The 27,386-nt window shown below is 44.7% G+C and overlaps 1 protein-coding gene across 3 annotated transcripts in view; it reads right to left on the bottom strand.

The window, feature by feature from the left end:
- The window catches only part of LOC311516100 (t-SNARE domain-containing protein 1-like), a 698,551-nt gene that overhangs the window by 308,000 nt on the left and 363,165 nt on the right, over positions 1 to 27,386 (bottom strand). For all 3 annotated transcript variants that reach the window (XM_084619794.1, XM_084619795.1, XM_084619793.1), the window contains 2 exons: positions 27,099 to 27,173; positions 23,526 to 23,582 (listed from right to left, as the gene is read on the bottom strand). In XM_084619794.1, coding sequence (XP_084475920.1) covers positions 23,526 to 23,582; positions 27,099 to 27,173 — 132 coding nt within the window. The remainder of the gene's footprint in view (positions 1 to 23,525; positions 23,583 to 27,098; positions 27,174 to 27,386) is intronic.

Here is a 27,386-nt window from a genome sequence, read left to right as displayed (position 1 = left end):
TCTTGGGCTTTATCCATTAAGTACAAGAACAATGGCGCCAGAATCCTGGGTAAATTGCCTTTGTGTGTTATATGTAACACTTGCCTCCTGCCACCTAAGAAACTGTAACCCAGCAGACTCACGCCTGTGGGTGGAGTTCTGGGAGAGGGTGTGTTCAAGACACAGGGAAGAATGGAGGGTCAGCACTCAGACCAGGGTCTAGTGAGCTTGACAGCAGGTTCCAGCTCTCAGGAGATGTGCTGGAAAGAGGGTTTGCGCTTTAAGAGTATGCCTAGGGACCCCAAGTGACTGGGCTCTGGTCAGGCTCCGGGAAGCTTAAAATGCCTAGGGATTCAGCAGCTGGGTTCTCTCACAGCAGGCCAGTGAGTGGGCAGAAGCCAGTGTTTGCCTGGGATCTGTGACAGTAACCCGAAGCTGCTCTTAAACTCCCTAGGCAAGAGCTGCTTCTGTGCACAGTGGGTGCTGGGAGTGAACGGGGTAGGACTCTTTGCACCTTCTTTTTACTTTGCTTAGTCATGCAGGGGCTGGACACAATCTTATCCGGATCTCTCTCTAACTGTGAGAGGTGAGCGCAGTACCCAGTGTGAGCACTGACAGATGGGGGCCAGGATAAGAGTTCAATGTAGGCAGGAGGAAGAACAACACACCCCTATTTGTCACCCTCGACACCACACTGGAACCCATACAGGGTATTACTAAACAATTACAACCCACACTCTATGGGATCCACATCCGGAAAGAAATCTTGCCCGAACTCCATCTTCTGGCCTTCAAACAACCCCCCAACCTTACCAAACTCATCATCAGAGGCAAGCTTCCCACAGACCAAGACACACCAACTCAAAGTGGCTCCAACCCCCGCCAGAACAACCGATGTAAAATCTGCAGACATACTGTTTCTCCACTGCTACGATGATCATTATATCCCACAACACACCTTTCAAGAGCCATGGATCCTACACATGCCTATCAGATGTCGGGAACCTCATCCAGTGCACTAACTCCCCCAATAACAACTATGTGAGTGAAACCAGGCAACCCCTATGCTCCTGAATGAACCTTCACTGAAAAATAACAAAACAAAACAAAAAATTCCACATCACCCATCGATGAACATTTTTCACAAAGTGATCGTGCCGTACGTAACGTCTCAGTCCTTGTCCTCAAAGGACACCTGCACAACACCTTCAAAAGACGAGCCTGGGAGCTAAAATTCGGAAGTTTGCTACACACTAAAAATCCTGGTCTTAATAAAAACACTGGATTTATGGCTTATTACAACAATCTGTAATCCACTAGCACCCTTTCCCCCAACCCTCCCCCCCCCGCATTTTGTTCTATAACTCGTGAGGTGTTAACGGGTCATTACAGCTTGAATGATCTTTTAGAATATGCATTAACTGGTTATGCTAAACAATCTCAACCACCTTGTATTTAGCACCTTTCCCAGACTGGAAGAAGAGCTCTGTGTAGCTCTAAAGCTTGCCTCTTTCATCAACAGAAGTTGGTTCAATAAAAGCTATTACCTCACCCCCTTTATCTCTCTAATATTCTGGGACCAATGCAGCTACAACAATACTGCATCATTCCGGAGCCATTTGCCACGCACGCCGGTCTGAATGAACGTGTTTGCACGGCAGCACTATCTGCCAAATGCCCTTCATGAGAGCCCTCCTGTAACACACCCTTAATTAAAGGTTTCAGAGTAGCAGCCGTGTTAGCCTGTATTCGCAAAAAGAACAGGAGGACTTATGGCACCTTAGAGACTAACCAATTTATTTGAGCATAAGCTTTCGTGAGCTACAGCTCACTTCATCGGATGCATTCAATGAAGTGAGCTGTAGCTCACGAAAGCTCATGCTCAAATAAATTGGTTAGTCTCTAAGGTGCCACAAGTCCTCCTGTTCTTTCTTTAATTAAAGGAGGCTAGAAGAATGGGACACTGCGAAGTGTTACAGTGTTTTACCTCAGAGGAAGCCATAGGAGGCATTCTTGACAGCTTGTCATCGCAATGGCATATCAAGCCTTGTAACACCCACAAGCAGGGAGCATACATGATGCGTTCCATGAATCACTCAACTCCAACTTCCTTAACCATTTTGGGGAGCGAAGTGTCAGTGTTATGCTGGTAAGGAAACATCATCTGCGTTATGGCGATAGCTACTAATACACCTGTTCAACAGGGTAGTTGAGGCATGGCCACCTTTCCATTTCTGCCTGTGTGTGCGCCTGTGGGTGCATGCACACACAAGTGTGGCATTCACACCACTATTTGCTGATGACACCCTTTTTGGATTGCGCCCCTAATTTCAGGATCAGTGGCAACACATCTGGCACAGTCTCTTGAAGCAAAGGTGGCGGTTATGGACACGTTTCTGCTACCTGCTCTTGCTAACATGCCATTGTACATTAGGGCAGAAGCTACAAGGAGCAACCGATATTTTTATAATGTGTTTTTAGTGTTCCTTCTTTCTCTCCATTGTTACAAGATATTGCTATCAACTTAATAATAACAACAACAACTTCATATACCATCTATAGAGAACCTTTCATCCCAACCGATCCCAAAGCACCTTACAAAGAAATTATATAAAATAGACACCACTGAAATGCGGCCACCTCTGTGGTGGAATCCAGATGCTGTTTAACTGAGCTCAGCAATGTTAGAGCACAGAAAGGGAGGAAAAATTTTGTGTCCAGGTGAAACTAGAGCAGGAGCTTAATTTGGCAGCACAATATAATTCACAATGAAATTTTCAACAGGACACCAAGGCTAAGTAACATTTCAGTTATTAGCAAAAGAGGCAAAGTCTTGGGCTTGATCATGTTAATTAGGAGTATCTGTACTAAAGTCACTGGAATTACACCACTGCTAAAATGGATGTTACTAGATCAGAATCAGACCCGTTATTTTGATTGCAAGCTCTTTAGGCACGGGAATGTGCATTGCTTAAATAAATTATGTAAAAATTTGAATTTAAATAGCGTCTATTTTACAGAACATAAGAATGGCTATACGGGGTCAGACCAAAGGTCCATCTAGCCCAGTATCCGATCTTCCAACAGTGGCCAATGCCAGGTGCCCTGGAGGGAATGAATAGAACAGGTAAACAGTGAGTGATCCATCCCCTGTCACCCATTCCCAGAACCCAGATTATTTATTATTTCTATTACAGTGGTGCCTAGAGGCCTCAACTGGAATCAGGGCCCCAAAGTGCTAGGCGCTGTATATACTCATACTGAAGAAGTGTCCCTGCTCTGCAGAGTTTACAATCTAAACAGACAAGGCACAGAGAGGCGAAGATACTTGCTTAAGGTCACATAGGAAGTCTGTGGCACAGCAGGGAATTAAGCCCAGTAGGTTAGTGCCCCAACCACTGGGTCATCCTGGCAATAACATTATAGCCTTTTTTACAGAGGGGTAAGCTCAGATACAGAGATACCTAAATGGGCCCTGATTTTCAGAGGTACTAAATACCTACAACATAAAACTTTGAATATGGCTGTGAGTGCTCAAATCAGATCCAAGTCATCTCAGGTTGGACAGCCAAAAATGTAAAAGTGCTGTTAGTGGGCACATTTGAAAAAAAGAAGAAGAAGAAGAAGAAAAAAAAGAGCCTAAATAGCTTACTCAGGAAGTCACAGGGAGTCCTTAGCAGAGTTGTGAACAGAACCCAGGAGCTCTGACTCCCAGTTCCTTGATTTAGTCACTACATTAAGTTAACAGCATTCTGGATGTTGACATTTGGTACTGCTTGGACCTCATTAGGCTGAGTACTGGTCCACAGTTCAACTGATGGACGTTTAACAAAATTAGAGTACTGTCTTAGGCTGGACTTGATGTATGGCTGCAAAAAATAGACACAATTATTCGATAAATCCCACAGTGTACACGTGCAGAGCAGAGAACTTCTGTTCTTTCACTCCAAACCCAGGTCTCTACCAAGTTAGTCAGCAGCAAACTCATTTTGATTGCTACAGCAATAGACTCCTGATCCTCTCTGGGGTGGTCACTAGATGGAGACATCACCCTTGCTCACTCATACGCAAACACAATATATTGCAGAACCCCTTGTTAATTGCTTTCTCAAACAGAAGGTACCGGTATAGCTACACAGCAGCTAGACACCCACGGATGGCCCATGCTAGCCAACTCAGGCTCGCAGGGTTCAGGCTGCAGGCCTGTTTCACCGCTGTGTCGACTTCTAGGCTCGGGCTGGAGCCCATGGTCTTGAACCCTAGTGGGTGGGAGGGTCCCAGACCTCAACCTCCAGCCCAAGCACAGACATCTACACAGCAACAAAACAGCCCTGCAGCTCAAGCCCCGCAATTGTGAACAGGCTGGCATGGGCCAGCTGCAGGCTTTCCTTTGCAATGTAGACACGAGGTCACATGCCACTGCTCCCTGATTTCTGCAAGTGCTGAGCAGGGGGTGCGCTCCGTCCTTCCCAGGCTGCGCCTCCCTTCCCCCGGCAAGTTTTCAACTCATTTGGCCACTGTCCCCTGGTGAGGGTGGCCACTCTGGGAAGCTGCCTCCTGGGTCCTAGTGCCCATCGTCATCTTCGTGTCCTGGGGGCCCTGCATGGCCATCACCCTGTTTCCTGTACAAAGGTGAGTGCCCGGGGGCAGGGCAAGGGGGTGGAGTGGGGCAGGGGAAATGGAGGAAAGGTGGAAGAGGCAGTGGGGAAGGAAGGGGGATGGCACAGAGCAGGGGGAAGAGAAGGATGGGGGAGAGGGAGGAGGGGGATAAAGGCAGGGGACAGCGGGGAGAGGGATGGGGATGGGGTGGGGAGGGGAGGGAGCAGGACGGCAGCCGCAGCAGTTCCGGGGGGCACCAGAGCAGCAGGGTCACCGCAGCAGCCAGTGCTGGAGTGGCCACAGCTCCTGTGCTCAAGTTGCCACCCAGGCAGCAGCAGCAACGGGGGTGCCCCTATACAAGCTGACCCATCTCCCCCCGCAGCACCAGCAGCCCGGGTACCACTCCAGGCTGGGGGGGAGAGGCAGTGAGCCAGGGGAACTGGCTTCAGTGCGTGTTCACCCACATGCACTTACACGTGTTGCCCACCGAAATACAGCCGTCAAACTACGCCTATGACTGGAGACAGAGGTTTCTGCAGCAATAGTGTGGGGTGGCTTACGTGCTCGGCACATCCTCTTGGTCCCTCCCAAGACTATGTAAAGGCGGCACTGCCCAAATCCTCTCAGTGGTTTCGTACTGGAATATGTGTGGCTCAAGACTCCAATGAAGAGGGCATGGAGGGTGGGTCATGGGATAAAACATGTGCAACCACATCTGGAAGCACAATGTCGAAAAGGCAGGTAACTAACAGGTGACGGGGGGAGGGATAGCTCAGTGGTTTGAGCATTGGCCTACTAAACCCAAGGTAGTGAGTTCAATCCTTGCGGGGGCCATTTAGGGATCTGGGACAAAAAAAAAAAGAGGGGGGATTGGCCCTGCTTTGAGCAGGGGGTTGGACTAGATGTCCTTCTGAGGTCCCTTCCAACCCTGATATTCTATGATTCTATGACTCACAAGCAGTACTGTTAGGAGGTGAGTCTGAGAGTCTATATAAACAGTGTCTGCAGTATTTCTCCCAAAGTTTGCATCAGAGCTTGAAAGCAGTAGTAATGGCATAATGATGAGTGAAAGTACGCACCGAGGACCACGCAGCATCTGCACTAATGTCCAGCATGGGGAGGTCCTTTAGAAAAGGTAGCTTGAGCTCTTGTTGAACGAGCCAATAGTGTCAGTGGAGAAGAAATTCTCCCTACCCTCTACTGCATCCTGATCCAGGAAGTAATCCATCTGGTAACTGTCTGTGCCTTGCTTATTATTTTCAGCATATGAAATGAAGAACCTAGGAGACAGCCTGAAAGGATTGGTCCTGTCCAGATAGAAGGCCAGTGTTCACCTTATGTTCAAAGTATGCAGATGTTGTCCATTCGTATTTGAGTGCAGCTTTGTGGGGGAAGACAGATAGGTATCTTGTCTGGTTCAAACAAAAAACTGATACCACTTTAGTTTAAAAATCTGGATGCAGCATCATGGCTATTTTATTGAACAATTACATATATGGAGATCCTGCCATCACAGCTGGAAGCTCACCCACTCTTCCGGATGACATAATGGTGAAGAGAAAGGATGTCTTTTGGGGCAGGTGAAGCAAAGAACAGGTTGCCAAAGACTCAAATGGACACCCATCAGAATGGCTAATACAGCAGTGATATCCCAAAGAGGTACTGAATTTTAGCAAGAAGAAAAGACTAAACAATCCCTTTTAACAATCTAATGACCACAGGGTTGGGGGAAAAAAAAACAATTTATCTCCTTGAATGGGAGGATGGAAGCTGAGATCGCTGCTAAGTGGACTCTCAGGGAACTTAGAGAAAGACCTAAGAATTTAAGGTATAACAGGTATTTTAAAACATCCTGAATTTTAGTTTCCGGTAGCTGTACTCCGTGACTAGTGGACCAGATTGAAAAATGCTTCCATTTAGCTAAATATGTGGACCCAGTGGACTGCTCCCTACTATTAAGTAATATCTCTTGATCTGCCACTGAACTGCACTTCTCCATTTGATCTAATTACTCAACAGCCAGGCCATGAGGTGCAGACTCTTTAGATCAAGGTGCCACATTCATCTATGCTGTTGGGACAGCAGGTCTGGAAGAGGAGGCAGAGGCCATGGGAGTTGAACTGAGACACTATGAAGATCCGAGAACCAGTACGGTCTCAACCAGGCTGAACCAGAAAGAACCATCTCAGTGTGATCTTGCCTCAATTAGAGAATAATTAGTAGGATGAGTAGAATAGAGGGAAAAGCATACATGAGAAAGACATTGATTAGTGAGCCTGGACTGTGACCCAATCAAGAACAGAACTGACAACATTTCTTCTGGTCTTTTCTTGTGAGTAGGTTGAATGCTGGAATACACCAGACTTGGAAGATGGTTCTCAGTACACCGTTCTTGAGGGACCACTCATGATTCTGGGAGAATTTCCTGCTGAAATGATCAGCCAACTGGTTCTGGGAATCAAGTAAGTGAGCGACAATGGGAATAATGGATCCCTTGATACAAAAGTCCCCAAGTTTCATCACTTCTTGGCAAAGCTGATCAGATCATGCCCCTTCCTGTCTGTTTAGAGAGTATATCGCAGTTGTATTGTCAATCAGTATCTGAACTGGGTAAGGAATGGTGTCCCTAGCCTCTGTTTGTCAGAGGGTGGAGATGGATGACAGGAGAGAGATCACTAGATCATTACCTGTTAGGTTCATTCCCTCTGGGGAACCTGCATTGGCCACTGTCAGTGGACAGGATACCGGGCTGGATGGACCTTTGGTCTGACCCAGTATGGCCATTCTTATGTTCTTAACTGACAAGCCCTCCACGTAAGGGAGAAAAGCACATGAACTGCCCAAAGCTTGAGGACATTGATACAAAGAGCTGCTTCTCATTCTGTCCATAACACTCAAGTTTTCAACCCATGAAGGTGCGCACCCCTATCCTATCAATCAATTTCTCCAGGAGAAGAGTCTGGGTCCAAGGGTCTGTCAAAGACCACTAAGCAAATACCCTATACAACAGGCTGCCACTTTAAATCCAGTGAGCACTTCATGCCACCAGTGCCCAGCACGAAAATTAACTACTAAAATAGCTAAGATAAAATAAAACTACAAAGGAAACTTAATTCCTGGGTACTAACTGTTGACTAGCTATTTATGGGGAAGGTAGAGAGCTAAACTCAGTGACTACGCAGAAGAAGCAAACCAACCAGGAAGCTCTAACTCAGGCAATGTGTAAGGAGAAGGAACTGAGAAGGGCAGGGGCAGCATAGCCCTTACATTACCTCAGGACAGCCCACAAGTTGGGCATGGGGCATGAGCTGCCACAAACGGCAGTGTGGCAGAAAACTCTCCAGTGTACCGGGCGGACACACCCCTGAGTGGAATACACACGTGCAACCACGCAAAGAAGAATCTTAAACTCAGGGGAATTAACTGATTTTCCAATATGCTATTTCATGAGGTAACTTCGTTGGTAAGCCCTGCCTCAGCCATCTGGGGGCTAAGGCCCCTCTCCTCCCCAGCTTGACCCTGCTTAGATTGTGGGTCTACCAGACATGATAAGAGGGAACATACGACACCACACTACCACTTCCAACAAGGAGGAAGTGGCCCCAGTTCCATCCAATTACTAACCAGACCAAGTAGCTGGTCAGGTGCATTGGAGAAATAAGTTGCTCCACAAATGGGTCAAAACAACTTACTTTTCTGCAGAGCAAGATGGGAGGAAGGAAAAAAAAAACAAAAAACCGTGACACTGAGGCTATGTCTATACTGCATAGTTAGCCCACGTGATTGGCACCTGAGTCCAAGCACTAGGGTTCATAGAGTCCAAGGCCAGCAGGGACCATTGTGATCATCTAGTCTGACCTCCTGCACCACACAGGAATTGCCTGAATCAATTCCTGTTTCATCTAGACGAGATCTTTTTGAAAAACATCCAATCTTGATTTAAAAATTGCCAGTGATGAAGAATCCACCACAACTCGTGGAAAATTGTTTCAATGGTTAAATACTCTTGCTGTTAAAATTTTTAATGCTTTATTTCCAGTCTGAATTTGTCTAGTTTCAACTCCTAGCCACTGGATCTTGTTATATCTTTGCTAGGTTGAAGAGCGCATTATCAAATATTTGTTCCCATGTAGGTACTTATAGACTGTGATCATGTCACCCCTTAACCTTCTCTTTGTTAAGCTAAATAGATTGAGCTTCTTGAGTCTACCACTATAAGACATGTTTTCTAATCCTTTAATCATTCTCCTGGTTCTTCTCTGAACCATCTTCAATTTACCAACACCCTTCTTGAACTCTGGGCACCAGAACTGGCCACAGTATTCCAGCAGGAGTCGCTCCACTACCAAAAGCAGAGGTAAAATAACCTCTCTAGTCCTGTTCAGATGCATAAAGAGGAGAATCTAATTAGCTCTTTTGGACACAGTGTCGCACGGGGAGCTCACATTCAGCTGATTATGCACCATGACCCCCAAATCTTTTTCAGACTCCACTAGAAACTCACCCGTTCACTGCTTCCCAGGATAGAGTCCCCATCATGTAACTGTGTTATTTAGTCATAGGGGTGTACATTTACATTTAACATAATGACAGATTTCAGAGTAGCAGCCATGTTAGTCTGTATTCGCAAAAAGAAAAGGAGTACTTGTGGCACCTTAGAGACTAACCAATTTATTTGAGCATAAGCTTTCGTGAGCTACAGTTCACTTCATTGGATGCATTCAGTGGAAAATACAGTGGGGGGATTTATATACATAGAGAACATGAAACAATGGGTGTTACTATACACACTGTAAGGAGAGTGATCACTTAAGATGAGCTATTACCAGCAGGAGAGTGGGGGGCAGGGGGTTAATCAAAATGTTTTGCGGTAGCAAGTCAAACACCTTACAGAAGTATATTACTTTAGCACTCTTACCTGTACCAACCAAACTTGCAATCTTGTCAAAAAAAAGATCTCAAGTTAGTTTGAAGGGATCTATTTTCCACAAACCCATGTTGATCGGCATTAATTGTATTACCATTCTCTATATGCCATTCTATATTACCATTCTCCTTGCCCTGTGAACAGAATATACATACAGGCAAGGCTGTGTTGTAGATTCACGCCCTGTGCTGCTGGTTGTGTGCTATATCTTAGCGAGGCAAAGCTGAAAAGGGGATGTCTGTTTCCGGTTCACTGACGCAATTTACCAAGGACTTGTATCTTCATCCTAGTGATGCAAGGGTTACTCTATTTTTAAATGTATTCTTCTGGGGAAAATACCACTGCCATTCACTTTAATCACGTTATAAACGCTGCTGTCAAAGAAGGTTTAGAAGAATACAGTTTTCTTCCTTTCAATAATCCATCTCCTCAGGGGTTTAAATGCATTAAATAATACTGCATTCACTTTGGAACAAGGTGACATACTGGGTAAGGTTTCACATTTGTTTCCCGGTAACTGCATGACTTTTGCCAGGGCAAGAGTCAATTTCAGCTCGTGCAATGTAATTTCTGAAGGGGGAAGGGGCGGGGAAATGGATGAGGTCATCTAAATGATGAAGCATCACCATCACCCAGGCAAAACCCACCCACCGCTTCCACTGAGCATAAACGACATGCCTATTACATCAGCAGCTTCCTGCTCAAGGAAGAAAAATAAAAACAAAATTGTGCAGTGAACAAAATCCAAGCAAACATAACCAGTCCAGGAATTAGCTTGATTTTTATTTTATTTTATTGCTACTGAGACCTTACATTTGCTACAGTGCAATACTAATGTTAATCAGTCCAGAGATTTAGCCTATATTTGTTTTAACTCTAACACGGAATCCTGCACAAAGCCAACTGCAGGGGGAAAAACTGCATCCACATCCCACACAGGCTGTGCATTGGACAAGGAATCGCTGGCACGGGTCAGCCTACAGGCAGCCGTGCTAGCCGTGGCTGCATACCACCGTACTGTCTATATGTACACTCTGTGCACTGGGCAAGGAGGTCGGCATTAGTAGGAACATAGGCAAAAGCACTGTCCAAGACCCCAATAAGGTCTGTATACAGACTGGGCAATGATTGCCTGTCTACACTCTTATATACAGTGGCCCTCTGTAAAATCTTTCCAGTTAGGCCTTAAATAACACCTTTCAGAGTAGCAGCCGTGTGAGTCTGTATCCGCAAAAAGAAAAGGAGGACTTGTGGCACCTGAGAGACTAACCAATTTATTTGAGCAGAAGCTATCGTGAGCTACATCCGATGAAGTGAGCTGTAGCTCACGGAAGCTTATGCTCAAATAAATTGGTTAGTCTCTCAGGTGCCACAAGTCCTCCTCTTTTTTTAAATAACTCTGTGTCAGTGTTTGCACTCTCCCTTATACTTAGCATATGGGGACACTGTAAATATTTAAGTAATTAAGTCAATTACAAGGTTATAGAGCAATCACTGACTAGGGAGGCTCACTAAAGTGGACACTATGTTATGTGACTGAGTCTAGCTCACTAATATCAAACCCCCATAGCACTGTCTTCTAATTAACAAGGCACATGCAGGCAGGCGTTTCATTTCAGTACATCACAAGCCACCCACACACCCCTGGCGTCACCGTTTCCCAAACTCTCTCATTCTCTGGGCTCTACATCTTCAGCGCGGAGAGAACAGCTGCAGGATTAAAGAATACAACTGCAAGCACTGACATAGGAAGGCAGTGAGTCTTGGGGTGCTCATTTCAGACAAAACAACCTGTCATTCAGCATGTGTGAAGACTCTGATAATGACTCAGAGACTGGGGTATGGGACGGGAATGTCTGAATAAACTGGCTTAAACATCAAAGCACACAGACTATTGTGGAGGCTTAGCACAAGAGAATCGCTCTCTCGCTGCTCCTCCTACGAATGACCTATTGCCTTTTGAGCTATCAAAAAATAAAAAAATAAAAAAATCCAGTCAGTGAATAGGAAATCTTTCGCCCATGTGCCAGATACAGACAGCTCCACTTTCCAGCTAAATCAGCAACCACGCCACCTGTGGCTATGATTTTTGGCAAACCCCACACATGAAGCAGGATAAACTATGGAAAGGAGTTTGATGGGAGATCGCCAAGGAAAATCCAGGGTGTTGTTGGGAAGCAGTATCCTTAATTCAGGAGAGGGCAGCTTTGTCCCCACAGTGTGCCTCTGGAAGTTCACCTTTCTATCTTTTGCGAATAATTCAGTTTTAAACTGAAGGCCCAGATTTGTAATGTTATTTAGGCATTGCTGTGTTCAGCATTGCACCACTGAACTGATTTAGGTCTTTACATCTCACTTTCAAAAGGTATTTACGTATTTAGGAGCTAAATCCCATCAACTGTCAATGAGATTTTGGCTCTTTAGTGTAGGGGTGGGCAAACTTTTTGGCCCGAGGGCCACATCTCGGTCTGGAAATTGTATGGCAGGACGGCTGGGGCAGGGGATTAGCGGGCACAGGGGGGGACGAGGACTCCAGAGTCTGCACCCGCAACCAGAGTGGGGCTGGGGATGAGGGGGTTGGGGTGCAAGAGGGTGCTCTGGGCCGGGATGGAGGGGTTCGGAGGCAGCTCTTGGCTAGGGCAGGGGATTGGGGCGCATGGGGGGGGTGAGGCTCCAGCTGGGGGTGCAGACTTTGGAGTGGGACTGGGGATGAGGGGGTTGGGGTGCAGGAGAGTGCTCCGGGCCGGGATGGAGGGGTTTGGAGGATGGGAAGCAGCTCTCGGCTAGGACAGGGGATTGGGGCGCACCTTTGGGGGGTGAGGCTCCAGCTGGGGGTGCAGACTTTGGAGTGGGACTGGGGATGAGGGGGTTGGGGTGCAGGAGGGTGCTCCGGGCCGGGATGGAGGGGTTTGGAGGATGGGAAGCAGCTCTCGGCTAGGGCAGGGGATTGGGGCACATGGGGGGGGGGTGAGGCTCCAGCTGGGGGTGCAGACTCTGGAGTGGGACTGGGGATGAGGGGTTTAGGGTGCAGGAGGGTGCTCCCGGCTGGAATCAAAGGGTTTGGAGGGCAATCAGCGCTGGGGCAGAGGGTTGGGGCGTGGGGGGAGGCTCAGGGGTGAAGGATCCAGGCAAAACTTACCTGAAGCAGCTCCTGGAAACAGTGGCCCGTCGACCCCCCAGCTCCCACGAGGAGGCAGGGCCACTCCGTGCTGCCCCATCCGCAGGCACTGCCCCCGCAGCTCCCATTGGCCGCAGTTCTCAGCCAATGGGAGCTGCAGAGCCGGCGCTTGGGGCGAGGGCAGCGTGCGGAGCCCCGACTGTCCCTGCTTCTGGGAGCCAGCTGGAGCTGCTGCACACACAGAGAGGAGCAAGGCAAGCCCCCCCCCCCCGACCCCGCTCCCCAGCTGGAGCACAGGAGTGGGGAAAGGTCCCAACCCTGCTCCCCAGTGAGAACTCAAGGGCCGGATTAAAAAGTCTGATAGGTTAGACGCGGCCCGCAGTTTGCCCACCCCTGCTTTGGTGCCTAAATCCCTTTTGAAAATGCAATTCAGACACCACAGTCAGTGAGGCATTGCAATACTGTGCCCAGAAACATCTATATATACCTTTTAAAAATCTGGCCCAAAAAGGTTTGGACCATTGTGTAAGGTGTAAAACTGAAATCCTGATCATCTGTGTTCTTGGGCTGACCCCATCACAACATAATTGTTAACTACCACTGATGAAAGAGGAGTTGACCCAAGTGTCCTGTTCAAATTCAAGGTCTGATACCAGAAATGCCATTCTGCCAATTTACATTTTCCCTGGAGTTTTAATGTGGAGTACTCATTTCTTGACCTTGCTGTGCAGTGGCCCTGTGTCCTGTTACACAGCTGATGCCTTCTATCACAGAAACAGGAAGTGGAAGGAAGGAAGGAACTACAGGAAGTGGAGGATAAATTGAATGGAAAGCAAGTGATGTATATAGTTCGGTAAAGCACTCTGGCATCCTGGAACAAAGCTGTGATCATGTTGGTTGGAACATGTCCTCTGTCTAATACAAACATATATTTCAAACATAAAGAAACTACTTTGGGCCATAGTCTCATAGACTTTAATGACAGAAGGGGCCATTGTGATCATCTAATCTGACCTCCTGAAAATCACATTCCATAGAACCTCACCTACCTCCTCCTATACCAGACCCATAACCTCTGTCTGAGTTGCTGAAGTCCTCAAACCATGATTTAAAGACTTAAAGGAAGAGAGAATCCACCATTTGCACTATACTATGCTATTCCACCACCTTTACCTTTATTTCCATCTGGCTTGAACAATACATACCCTGTAATGCCTATGCTCCAGTCACAACTACTAGACCCCCGTGTTTCCGTTATCTCTGTAATGTCTGCTTTTACTTCCTACACCAGTAGCTCTAGTTCCTCCATTTTGTTATCCAGGCTCCTTGCATGGGTCTACAGACGTCTTAGTTGTTTCTGCTTGGCTTTTCCCAGATTCCTCGCCTAATTAGGTACAGTCATTCTACTGCCAGTATCGCCTAGCTGATGGTTAGTGTCATTGGTATTGCTATCCATTCACCTACCCTCTGTTGTTTCTTTCTCTATTGCTGTACCCTCTCTTACCTGATTTTCCTCCCACACAATGTTAGAAACAGGCATGGATATTGCATGAGTGTCTCTCAAGTGTCTCTCCTGAATTCCTAGTTTAAAGCTCTTTTAATCAGTTGTGCCAAGCTCCATCCCAGAAGTCTATTCCCCTCCTTGTTCAGGTGGAGTCCGTCCCATGAGAACAGTCCTCTGTCCATGAATGCCTCCCAGTGGTTAAACACCCCAAAGCCTTCCTTATAGCACCACTGCCTGAGCCATCTGTTGATCATCATAATTTTGTCTTGCCTTTGCTCTCCTCCTCTATGGACAGGTAGAATCCCACTGAAGACCACCTGAACCTCCACTTCTTCAAGCATCTTCCCTAGCGTGGCATAGTCTCCCTGGATGCATTCCAGTGAAAATCTAGCTGTATCCTTTGCTCCCACATTAAGGAAAATCAGTCGATTCTTTACAGCTCCAATTAGGATCCTCTTCGGCCTCAGGTTCACATCCCAAATGTTAACTCCAGGAGACAGAATAGCCTTCTATTCACTGGATCAGATCTGGTCACAGGTCTGTCTATTCTTCTTAGTAGGGGGCTCCCAATCACATAGACCTGCCTCTTCCTGGTTCTGATGAGATTCCCCAGCCTTCTCTGTTCTGTTCTTTCTGGCTGCAAGTCCTCTTGTCTTGTGTTCTCACTTGCAGTCTTCTGCAAGTCATTCTCTGTCAGCCAGAGTTCAGAGCCCCAGGAAATCTCCATTGACTCTTCCTCTCTTCTTGTAGGACTAGTCGCTCTTCTCTTATTTCTTGCCCTCCCACCTCTTGTTACTGCTTGCTGTACCCCGTTTTCAGTCTCCAACTCAGCAAACCTGCTCCTGAGCTCTCTTTCCTCGTTCACTAGCCAGTCTTTTCCTCTGCCTGGTTCTTGTAGTCACACGCTTCCACTGGCCACACTCTTCACCCAGCACTCTACCCTCACAGTTCTCCAGTCCAGCTTGCGAGTCTTGAGATTTCCCTTCAACCCTTCTTCCCTTCCCTTCCATCATCTGCTTGAATCCCCTTCAAAACTCAACCATAGTTTCTACCTGCATCTCCAAACCTCAGATCTTCTCTTCCATCCGCTGTACCAGGTGACACTTCATACAAATGAAGCACTTTTCAGGTACCCACTCCAGGACAACGTATGTGCCGCAGCTTCCACACCCACTCATCTTCATTGTCTCTTCCATTCCTCGGATCACTACCGCGGCTGCCTCTGCAGCTGTCATAGCCCTCCCTCCTAAGCTCCTGTCATGGAGAAAAAAAAAATACACACACACAAACACACAACACCACATACATCCTCTGCCAGACTTCCGCTACAAACTCTCTGTTTCGAGCTCAGTTTGCTGGCTCCTCTGCCATGGGCTGGCTGCTTAGCTAGAAAGGTCCCCTAATCAGGGAAGCCCCGCCCCTAATCAGGAAAGCCATGACCCCTAATCGGGGTTCTGTTATGATTAAAGGCTCTGCTTCTTTCACAGCACACAGCCTCCTACCAGCCCCTGCAAACTAAAAAACAAAACAACCAGCAAGCAAGTATGCAAACAAACAAACACATGCACTGCCCCTGAGGAATAGGGGCTTGCCTCCCTTCTCCTCTAACAGATTTAAAACAGGTCTAAATATATGAGACAGTCCACTTACAAAGCCTTTGACTAGAGATACTCTTTCCTATCTCCAAAAGGATTAAAAATTTGAGGCTGTACTTGGGATAGCTTTGTACTAACTCCAAGTTCCCTGAACATTTGCCGCATGCAGTCAAGCTTCTGTGTAACAGTTAAAGGGCTGGAAAGAAAACAAACAAAAACCAAAATAAAATGCAATAAAAATAAAAGGAGTGTAATTATGATAGTGTTATTTCAATTAGTTTAAATAGAACCCTTGATAGCTTTATGGAGAAAGTTTGGGTTGGGTGAAAGGGTTACTTTGTCTATCTGAAGAACTGAACACGGAGGATTCACCATCAAAGCCTATAGATCATTCACTCACTATCTCCTAATCAACGTCATAGCTAATCAGAGTGCTATAAAGTCTTCTGTAGTCTGATCAGGTGACTGCATTAGTTTAATCAAGTCTTGTTTCAGTTCCCAGTGAAGGGTCATGAACCAGAAGAAAATTATTCAATTAACATATTTCTTCATTATGGGGGTGGTTAACGATGAAATAACCTTGAACAGATGTACCAATTGACATTATATTTACTAGAGAAGCTGAAGACAATCCTGATTGCTTAAAATATACCAGCTAGCCCAAAACATTAGGAATTGGGGCTGATGTTAGGATGAGCCATTTGTTAGACGATCATAATAAAAATCTGTTCCATTTGTATGCAAAAGCTTTCTTTTTATCAGTCTCTGTGACTGTAAGAGGATGTTTTGTATTAAAAAAAAAATCATGTCTATTCAGTTTGGATTCAGGATGAATATATCATTTTGACATAGCAATCCTGCAAAAAAGTTGGGATGAAAAGTACGATACACAGTAGTTACGTTAAAGTCATTGTGGACATAATTTATATTGACCAGTCATAATGTATTTTGAATGTAATCTCTTTGGGGCCATTTTGTTCTGGTTGTGTACAGCTCCAAGCACAATGAGGTCCTGCTCTCTGACTGGGGCTCCTAGGTGTTGCGGTACTACAAATAAATAGATAATGACAATAACAGGACAATAAATACCACAAAATTACCACAAATATTTCCTCTTCTAAGTATAGGAAATAAAGGGACAATCCAAAGCCCACTGAAGTAAGTGGATTGACTTGAATGGACATTTCATCAGGTCTCAACTGCAGTACTTCACATACCAGGTTTGGCAAATATTGTCTTTTTAGATTGTGGCCACAGTAGAGGTATGATAAATTATGTATAATGTCAATGGATGATTCTCGTTAAAGTTGAAGATTAAATCTTAATGTCCCAAATGAGAATTTTGTTGTATTCAGCAACAAAGAGGAATTTAAAGAGAGATGCACACACACATGCATAGACAAGTGTGCAAATGCACAGGTGCACACACACAAAAGAATCACAAGTCACACTTCCTGCAAGGGGGAAGTGCATTTAAAGCTGAGATAAATTGGTGTGATTTGCAGAAATAATCTCTTTGAATGTAAACAGAGGTTTATTAGCTGTCTTTTCAAGAAATTTTACTTATTAACCCTTGAAAGAAAGGGTCAAGTAGTCATACAAAATAAAAACTACAAACATTTTTTTTGGCAACTGTTCTGTTCAGTGGTAGTATTTATCCTCTTCCCCTGAGTGGGAAGGAGGAAATAAAGAGGGTGGCATTATACTATCAGAATTACAGTCATTTTATTTTCTAAAAACACCAGAACAAAAATGTGTTTCAGGTTTTTTTTAAACTGTCAGTTTGGATTTTGCCAATTTCTGGGAAAGTTCCAGTTTACATTTTATTCCTTATTTGTAACAAAGTTGTACTTTTCCCTTCCAAACTTTTCCAAGGATCAGTCAGGAAGTATCCTTGTTGAGGGGCTCCATTATCAGTCGATTAATAAGTAAAATCGAGTTCCTGACCAGTTATAATAACTGAAGACTCTGTGAGAACCTTGAGCAAAAGAAGGAGCCCTGAAGAGAGTTCACCTATGCAGAATACACTGGGGCTGCTGACATGCTGACCCATTCAAGATTAGCGATGGTGCTCAAGCTGGATCTGCTCTGGTCCATTTCAGTGTAATTGATGGAATGGCAGGGTACTTGAGAGCCCTTCAGCTTTAGAACTCACTCCTCCTTTTCATTCAATATCATAGAATCATAGAATATCAGGGTTGGAAGGGACCCCAGAAGGTCATCTAGTCCAACCCCCTGCTCGAAGCAGGACCAATTCCCAGTTAAATCATCCCAGCCAGGGCTTTGTCAAGCCTGACCTTAAAAAACTCTAAGGAAGGAGATTCTACCACCTCCCTAGGTAACGCATTCCAGTGTTTCACCACCCTCTTAGTGAAAAAGTTTTTCCTAATATCCAACCTCCCCAACATAGCTTGTACTTGTTTATCTTCAGGGCACACTGCAGGGCACGGGATGCTGGACTAGATGACCCCCTGATGTCCCTTCCAGACCTAAACTTCCATGATGCTATGATTTATGGCACACTGCAAGACTCCTCTTTCAGTGGGTGTTTGGGGAAGGAGATGTTATATGAGAAGTAATAACTGAGAAGAACAAGATACTTTTTCTCAATTCTCCTTTGCTACATGGTTTAAGGAGGTACAGCCATATTTTGCGGAGTTGCCTCTGGCTTTTGTTTTTTTACATTTGATAGTGTGTTTATGTGCCTGTTAAAGGAGTCTAAGCTTGTGACCAGTGTCTTTTGGTAGATATTGTAAAGCCAAATAAGCAAAACAGAATACTTCATTAAACATTAATTATTTCAAATACATTAAAAGAAAGTCTTTTGAAGTTTCACTTTGCATCCTTTAAAGCAGGAGTTCTCAAACTTCATTGCACCGCGACCCCCTTCCGAGAACAAAAATTACTACAGGACACCCGAAGCCTGAGCCCACCCAAGCCCCATCACCCCAGGGGGGAGCAAAGCCAAAGCCCAAGAGCTTCAGCCCCAGGCAGGAGGCCTGTAACCTTAGCCCCACCTCCCAGGGCTGAAGCCTTCAGGTTTGGGCCTGGGCTTTGGCCCTGGGCCCCAGCAAGTCTCAGCCAGCCCGACCCACAGTTTGAGAACCACTGCTTTAAATCATTGCCACCAGAGAAGGAATGCAAAGGAAATTAGTTACTTCCCTAAAGGACTCTCATTAGGATTTAGGTAATTGAACATCTCAGTATGCCTGCCCACCAGTGCAAGTAGAAGATTGCAGGGATGTCATCAGTTTTCAAACCTGTTACAATAAATTGCAATTGGGGGGGGGGGGAACCAACTCTTTGCATTATGGCAGCATTATCATGGAGATTTTTCCATGCACAAGCATCAGGAAATTCACTGTCTGATTTCCAAAACGAGCACAAATCAGCTCTCCTACACATATGTTGCATTTTGTATTGCTGTACAAGGTGTTAACTTAAAAGCCTTAAAATATGCACAATATAGTCGAGTTGCAGTTGCTGTGGGAACCATAATTTTTTAATTTCCTGACTCCTATGCAGGTGGGGGGGAAATCAAGCATAACAGTCACTGCTTTAACATCAGCAAGTTTTATACATTTAATTTCTTTTGTATATTTTAAAGAGGGAGAAAACAAAAAGATCTCAGATGGATTATAGAAGCAAATATATGCACACACAAGTTCAAAGCTGATCTGAGCATGTCCATCAGGGAATTGCACATACAAGCACACGTACCTCAGGTATTGCTGGCACCCAAGCTGGGCATATGCAAATCTGCGTATGTACACGAGTATGTTTTGAAGATGTGGGCCTGGCCGGTATGAATTTCCACAAAAGGACATTTCATAACCACCATTTCACATGCATTGAAGTAAAAAGTCATCAACTTTAACTGGCAAAGTGTAAGTTATGAAGAAAAGGGACTTCCAGCTGAGACATGTTTAGCCCAGCCCCTAAAAGCTCAGCCAGAGCGAAAAATCTTTTCTGCTTCACTTAGTAAACATGCTATCTTTGAACCTGGACAGTCCCAGTTTGTGTCTCAGCTGTGGTTATATACAAGCCAAACATCAAATCATGACAAGCATGAAATCCCGCCACGAACTAGAGGATTCTGCCAACTGGTGACATCCACTCCAGTGACTGACTGTGAGATGTCTAACACAGTAGCAACATAGCAGTAAAACAAATGGAACATTTATTTTAAAATTTTTCACTGTGTAATACAAACTGGATTCTTCTGGTATCCATGATGCTAGTTCCTTCCTTTGGAAATCTATTCTGTCCTGATAACATTTCTCAACTTATTTATAAATCACTTGTCTGGAATTTTATCTTTTATCTGGGCAAATATTTCACTGTCATCCTCTCTGTCATCACTGTCATCCACAAATCAACTATGATTGATCTGCAGTGGCAGAGCTGGCCATCTTGGGCTCAACTCTGCAAGGGGCTGAGTACTCTCCAGGAATGGCTGGTTCAGATTTTGAATAAAGGTTCAAATAATTTCACCAATCCTCATTAAAAATCAATGGCCTGATTTTCAGAGGGGCTGTCAGCAATGCTCCTGTTAAGTTGAATATAAGCTGTGGACACTCAATGTGCCTGAGATTCAGATCAGTAGACTGTAGACTGGTGATGCCTCCAACGTCACAGCTTATCAAGGGGACAATATCTCATGTCAGCTTAATTTTTAGTCCTGACTGGAGACAAAGAAATGGCCCTTAATCCATTTAGATCCTTAACCGCAGCTTTGAATAATTTTCTTGCTCACCATTTAAAGCACCTAAAGCTAATAAAAGTTCTCTCTTGAATATTAGATCAATTCCACCAAATTACTGGGGTTTTGAGGGCCAAATCTCAATCGAGTGATTGTTTAATATTGGCTTTTGTGGGTTCAGGATTTAGTTTATGAAGAATATGTAGCGGAAGCAAATCTGATAAGATCTAACAGTTACCTATTTTCTTTAAAAGATGTGGGTTAAAATTTGCTTTCAGTGATATACAAAAGGCAGTGTGGCTACACTGATGAAGTAGAATGTGGCCCAATATGTCTAATATTTCTGTCCACAAAAGATCCATAGCTGGTGTAAAACAGGCTAGCTCCACTGAGGTCAGTTTAGTTTAAACCAGTCCAGGAAGGCATCCTTAATTTAAGAAGGACACTTAAGCATGTGTTTACCTTTAAGCAGGTACTTGGATGGTTTCTTGACTTAGGGTGTTAGTTTCCACCAAAGATATCATATTCACAATGAGCCAGATTGTATTCCCATTGTAACCAACAGAAGTTTGTAGATTGACTTCAGTGGAATCAGGATTTGGCCAACTAAGATACAAGAATATGCCTTTGTGATCATGTACAATACTCTGTCCATGACTGATCACCACTTGCTGGGGGAATGTGGGGGAAAAAAGACATCACAAGGCAATAAACACATAACTTAATAACACAATTAAAGTATATTCATTCCAAGGTGCAGAGAGCCAATGGAACCATTTAACAAGACAGCTTTATCTGAGATTAAAGAAATACACTAACACCTCACCAACTAATACCAACTAAGTTACAACAAAGTCAGACACAGAATCTTAATTATTTGAAACGTGCAAATTAATATGAATTTCTAGCCCATTTCTTTTCCATAGTTGCAGGATCATCTGTGAATCTATCCCACTCTTCACAACAGCTCCTTAGCAGAGATGGTCAATTTTTTTTTTAAAATCAGATGCTTTTAGACATGAAAAATGCCATTTCACAAATCCAAAGTTTTATGCAACAACAAGTATGTTTTGCACAGAAAAAAAGAAAAAAAAAAAAGAAAGAAAGAAATCAATTCTCCATTGGCAAAAATTGAAATGAGGGCTGCCTGGCTGAAAGATTCCTGTCAAATTTCTCTCTTGGTTAGTGAAACCGACAGAAGCTTTACTGGGGGGTGCCTGACACTGAGCACCCTGACTCTCTTCCGGCCTCCCCCCACCAGATCCTGGAGCCAGAGAGGGCAGTGGCTCTGCTTTCCTGATGCCTTGCCCTTCCCTTTCTCCCAGGGGCGCCGGGAGTGTAATTGTCAAGAGCCTTCAGGGCAAGCAAGCTGGGAAGCTGAAACATTCCCTCTCAATCCTCCTGAAATGGATTTTTTTCTTGAAACCGTTCCCACGAAACATTTCATTTGCATGTTGGCAAGATTTTTTTTTTTTCAAAAATATGAATATTTTGCAGGAAGGGATTTCTGGTTTCCTCACAGCTCTATTCCTTATGGATAAGCACCAGCGCTATTAACATGCAGAGATGTTAAACACGGGCTGGATGGAGTTTAGGAAGCAAGGTGGTCAGAGCTCCAACTAAGAACAATAACAAGGGAGGGGGAAATGTGAGTTTACAGGCAGACTGGAATCTTTTTCAAAAATCCCTCGAAGGAAACTTCCGGGTCCCTTTTTCAAATGTAGACACTTACGTGGGGAGTTGGGTATGGTGCTCTGGTGTTCCAGTAGTACTTTTAGGCACCTACATGCTCTTCTGAACGCCACAATGTAGAATTTGAGGGACAACTTCATTTTACGTAACGCAAGAACTCGGAGTCACCCAATGGAACAGAAGGAAGCATTTCCTCACACCACACACAGGCAGCCTGTGGACCTCATTGCCAGGGGATGTTGTGAAGGCCTAAACTACAATAGGGCTTAAAAAAAAAGCATTAGATAAGTCTGTGGAGGATAGGGTCCATCAATGGCTATTAGCCAGGATGGTCAGGGATGCAGCCCCGTGCTCTGAGTGTCCCTGGCCTCTGTTTACCAGGAGCAGGGAATGGGCGACAGGGGATGGATCACTTGAGGATCTCCTGTTCTGTTCATTCCCTCTGCAGAACCTGGCATTGGCCACTGTCAGAAGACAGGATATTAGGCTAGATGGACCATTGGTGTGACCCATTGTGGCCTTTCTTATGTTCTGGGTGTAACTCTACTTAAGCCACTGGAGTTGCATTTAGGATGAATTTTGCTCTGGGCATCTAAGTCCCTTTATGGGATTGGCTGGTGATTAGTCATTTTTTGATATATTATGTTTAGTAATTATCAAAGCACTTAGAGCCTGGGAAAGGCGCCTTTAATGCATATGTGTAAATACATAGGAGAAAGTAAAATACATAAATAATGTAGAGTAGGGGTATACCTATACTGCAATACAACGCCTACGGCACCAAGTCTCAGAACCAAGGTCGGCTGACTTCGGCTCAAGGGCCTTGGGCTGCAGGGCCAAAAATAGCCGTGTAGACATTCGGGCTCAGGCTGCAGCCCAGGCTCTGACACTCACCACCCTCACACAGGGTCTCAGAGCCCGGGCGACAGCCCAAGCATTAATATGTAGACTACAGTTTTACGGCCCTCAGCTGACCCAGGCCTCTGCAGGTCTTTTATTGGAGTGTAGAAATTCCCTAGGCGACTGCACCTTAACATTGAGGTCTGAGATGCAGTATCAGCAAAATTCCCTACTCGTAAAAACAGTTAGACGTGAAAAAAATCTCCTCAGGAAAGTCCATTTCTAGAGACATTTCAGAGTGGACAAAATAGTAGAAAGCATATGGTGGGGAACAGACCTGTATTAGCCAGGGACGGAACAAGATAATTCAACATTTCTATTTTTTAGGATTCTACGATCATTGCCATTGGCCAAGGGTGACACATGCAACTGAATGATATACAATTTTGAAAGGAGGAACAACCCCATTGAATTCAATGGAGCTACTCAACATCAGTAAGGGGATTACAGACTAGCACTTTATTAATGGTTGATTTATTGCCCTCTAAACTTCAAACACACATACCTACCTGTTTGCTGCTTCTCTGCCCCGTAGGAAGCAAAGCTTTGGACTTCTCTGCTATTTTCTGCCAAAGAAGAAAAAAAGGGATTGGCGTTGATGTATCAGTGGTCTAATATTGCAGGGAGGAAATCATATTAAATTCTTTTTTCATTCACATTACATTTAAAAAAAGAATAGAAATTAAAATAACCCTGTAGTTTAGCAATGGAAAAACTGCCTTGAAGAGGTAGACCTTTCAGGAATTAAGTCATTTAAGCTTCAAGCATGACAAGGTGACAAAATATGCATTTAAGAAATGACAGTCAGGATGTGGGTAAGTAGCAATTTACCAGCCAGTTCAGCTTCCTGCCGCAACCGGGCATTCACAAAATGCAACGGCTAATTTTGGCACTATGAGATTTATTTAAAAAGTCACATGCACAGCACAGATGGAATATGCTGATGAACATGTATCTAACGACAAACAAACCCATTACACAGATATTTTTGACTTGTGAGTTAACGAGACAGTGCTATCTAATTTAGACCCAGCACTTAGATTTTTGAAACAGAGGAGGAAAGGTTCTATGAAGAGACATATGAGTAGAAATAATACAGTGGCATTGCTATTCTATATACACACTTTAAAGGCTAATTAGTTGGTGATTGGTCCTGCTTTGAGCAGGGGGTGGGATTAGATGACCTCCTGAGGTCCCTTCCAACCCTGATATTCTACGATTCTATGGAAACTTTTTAAAAAAAACATTTTCCAGCAGTGTTGGAAACCCAAACTAACAGCCTGCCTCTAATGCAAGAGAAACAGTAAGTGAATCTTCCCAGTCTACTTCCACCATCACATGCAAAAAAGTAAACTGTGTCAATGGTGTTGTGTAAATGAGGGTTTTTAAAAAAAAACAATAAATGCTTTCAACTTCAATGATATAGTGTGTTATCAGCAAAGGCCCCAATTCAGCAAAGCACTTAAGAACATGCTTGACTTTAATGGGTCTTAAGCGTAACCTTACAACTAAGCACATAATTAAAGTGCTTTGCTAAGCAGGGGTGGGACAGCCCACATTTAAAATTAAGTACAGGTTAAAGTAGTAAATCAAGGCCAGAGAAAGAACTAGTTGTTATTCAGATACCTGACTTTTACCCTGATGGTACCTCTTTGGTACCCATCAGAAATATAACTGGTTTGTGTGTGTGTTTAATAAAAATAAATAAAAGTCCATTACATCCTCACAGAAAGCGTCTTGTATGCAAGTGTTAGGGCTGGATTGTATGCTTCAAATATTTCATTTGCACAAAATCCTCCTTTTCCCAACTTTCAACACAAGCGCATGGAACTCCCATTGAAGAAGGGTAAGTAAGGAGCTCAAGTTTGGCCAGGCTGCGCTTGAACAGGATTTGGAGCACTCAGGTAGATGCCTCATTGAGTATGGCTGGCTAGGGCTTTTCCCGATAAAGTGGCTTTTTTGCTGGGAAATGCCAGTTCGTTGAAACGGAAGCATTTTGTGGAAACGGTTCCGTTTCAATGAACTTCCGCTGAAATGCCAGGTCGCCTAGCGGTTTGCTGGGGAGCCCAGGCTTACACAGTCCGTAGCTCCAGGGCAGCACTCCCATGTTGACTCGGAAGACCTAGGACACCTGACTCTAGCAGTGGCTCCTAGATAGGTCTACACAACCCACAGAAGCTGGGTGGAGAGACTCGGGTTAGCAGGGTTCACGCTAGTGCTCTAAAAAGAGCTGTGCAGCTCTGGCTTGGGCTCAGGCTCGGAAGCCCATCCTCCCTCTCGAAGCGTCAAAGCCCAAGCTCCGGTTCGAGCCGCAACTTCAAAGTGCCTTCTACACAGCTATAGTTAGAGCGCGAGTGCGAGTTCCCCCAGTCTGAATCTCTCCACCCAGGCTGTGAGGCTCAGATACAGCCTCAGGCTATTGGCTTCCAACTCCACTGCAGAGAGTCTGGAAACCTGGGGGCCCTCAGCTCTGGGGCAGACTGCATTGTGCAGCTGCCCCAGAGTCACGGATCCGGAAAGCCCAGGGAGTCCCCTTGAGCCAGGGGTAGCTAGCTGCTCTGTTTCAAAATAACCAAAAGGAAACATTTCAATTGTTCTCAAACAAACAAAAAATCCAGAATTTTCTTTCTGCAGGAAAGTTCAAAATTTCTAGTCTTCGTTCTGGTTTGAAATTAAAACTTTTCTTTAAAATGTCAGGTTTCAGAGTAACAGCCGTGTTAGTCTGTATTCGCAAAAAGAAAAGGAGTACTTGTGGCACCTTAGAGACTAACCAATTTATTTGAGCATGAGCTTTCGTGAGCTACAGCTCACTTCATCGGATGCATGCCGTGGAAACTGCAGCAGACTTTATATACACAGAGAATATGAAAAAATACCTCCTCCCACCCCACTGTCCTGCTGGTAATAGCTTATCTAAAGTGATCACCAGGTGGGCCATTTCCAGCACAAATCCAGGTTTTCTCACCCTCCACCCCCCCACACAAATTCACTCTCCTGCTGGTGATAGCCCATCCAAGACACTTTGGATGGGCTATCACCAGCAGGAGAGTGAATTTGTGTGGGGGGGTGGAGGGTGAGAAAACCTGGATTTGTGCTGGAAATGGCCCACCTGATAATCACTTTAGATAAGCTATTACCAGCAGGACAGTGGGGTGGGAGGAGGTATTGTTTCATATTCTCTGTGTATATAAAGTCTGCTGCAGTTTCCACGGCATGCATCCGATGAAGTGAGCTGTAGCTCACGAAAGCTCATGCTCAAATAAATTGGTTAGTCTCTAAGGTGCCACAAGTACTCCTTTTCTTTTTTTAAAATGTCAGAATCTCCTGTGGAACGGAAATTCCGAATTTTGACCAGCTCTACCTCTGAGGCTGTCATATGTGGAACAGACGATAAGAAACAGACAATAAGAGAAAGGACAGGGTTGGGGAAGTAGATTTGTGAGTCATCAGCAATAGAGATGACTGGTGAAACCTTGCAAATGGAGACGGTCACCCAGGAATAAGGTGGGAAGGGAAAACAGAAGGAGAGGATTGGCTTTTGGTTGCTTTATTTAACAGTTTGAGCTGTTGTAGTATTTTCTATTCAGCTATAGGCCTCTGGAATCCTTAGGGTCTTAAACTTTTAATATAGCAGAGCTGTCAAGGTAGGTCAATGTTTAAGCCTCACAATGTTGGACAGCATCCCTTTAAATTGCATAGGTAAGAGCAACACTGCACACTAAAGTTTCTTTTTCTCTTTCAGCTCTCCTAAAGCCACACAAGCCATCCTGCAGCTCTTGTGTTACCCTACGCTGCACCATGCTGTGATGCCGTTGCAGTACTGACATTCAGCCAAGGCGGGATGGAGCCAGTTCATCAATAAATTATTTTCTATGTTGCTATTTCACTAAAGGTTTTGCAGTATTTCCAATACACTGTGCCACACAATAACAGTACAGATATGTTACAATAATCATGCTATATAAGACCTGAGACACCCTGTTGGCCAGTTCCATGCTCTTGGGAGTCCATAGTTGCTGTTGATCAACATACTTCCAAATCCACACATCAACAAGTGAAAGGAAGTGCGGGAGCCCTATTACCTTCTGCACAGCTCCATACCGCTGGATGGCATCAGACAGCTGGTTATTCAACCTGTCCAGCTGAAGTCGCTCTTGCTGTATTTAAAAGACAAAAAGTAAAGTAAAAAAATCATTACTAACCAATAAAATGGCCAACAATTCAGCAGAAAGTGATTGTGTATGACCTTGAGCAGTAATCCTGCAAGATCTCCTAAGCTAAGCGGCATTAGATCTGCTTGGTATTTGAACAGTATCTGAATTACTAGAAATGCCAAGGTGCTACAGCAAGTTATTTTGGCTAGTGAGTAA

Source organism: Lepidochelys olivacea (assembly GCF_965140295.1).
Source record: "Lepidochelys olivacea isolate rLepOli2 genome assembly, chromosome: 2".
NCBI classification, from domain to species: Eukaryota; Metazoa; Chordata; order Testudines; family Cheloniidae; genus Lepidochelys; species Lepidochelys olivacea.
This window is presented reverse-complemented; position numbering and strand designations above follow the sequence as displayed.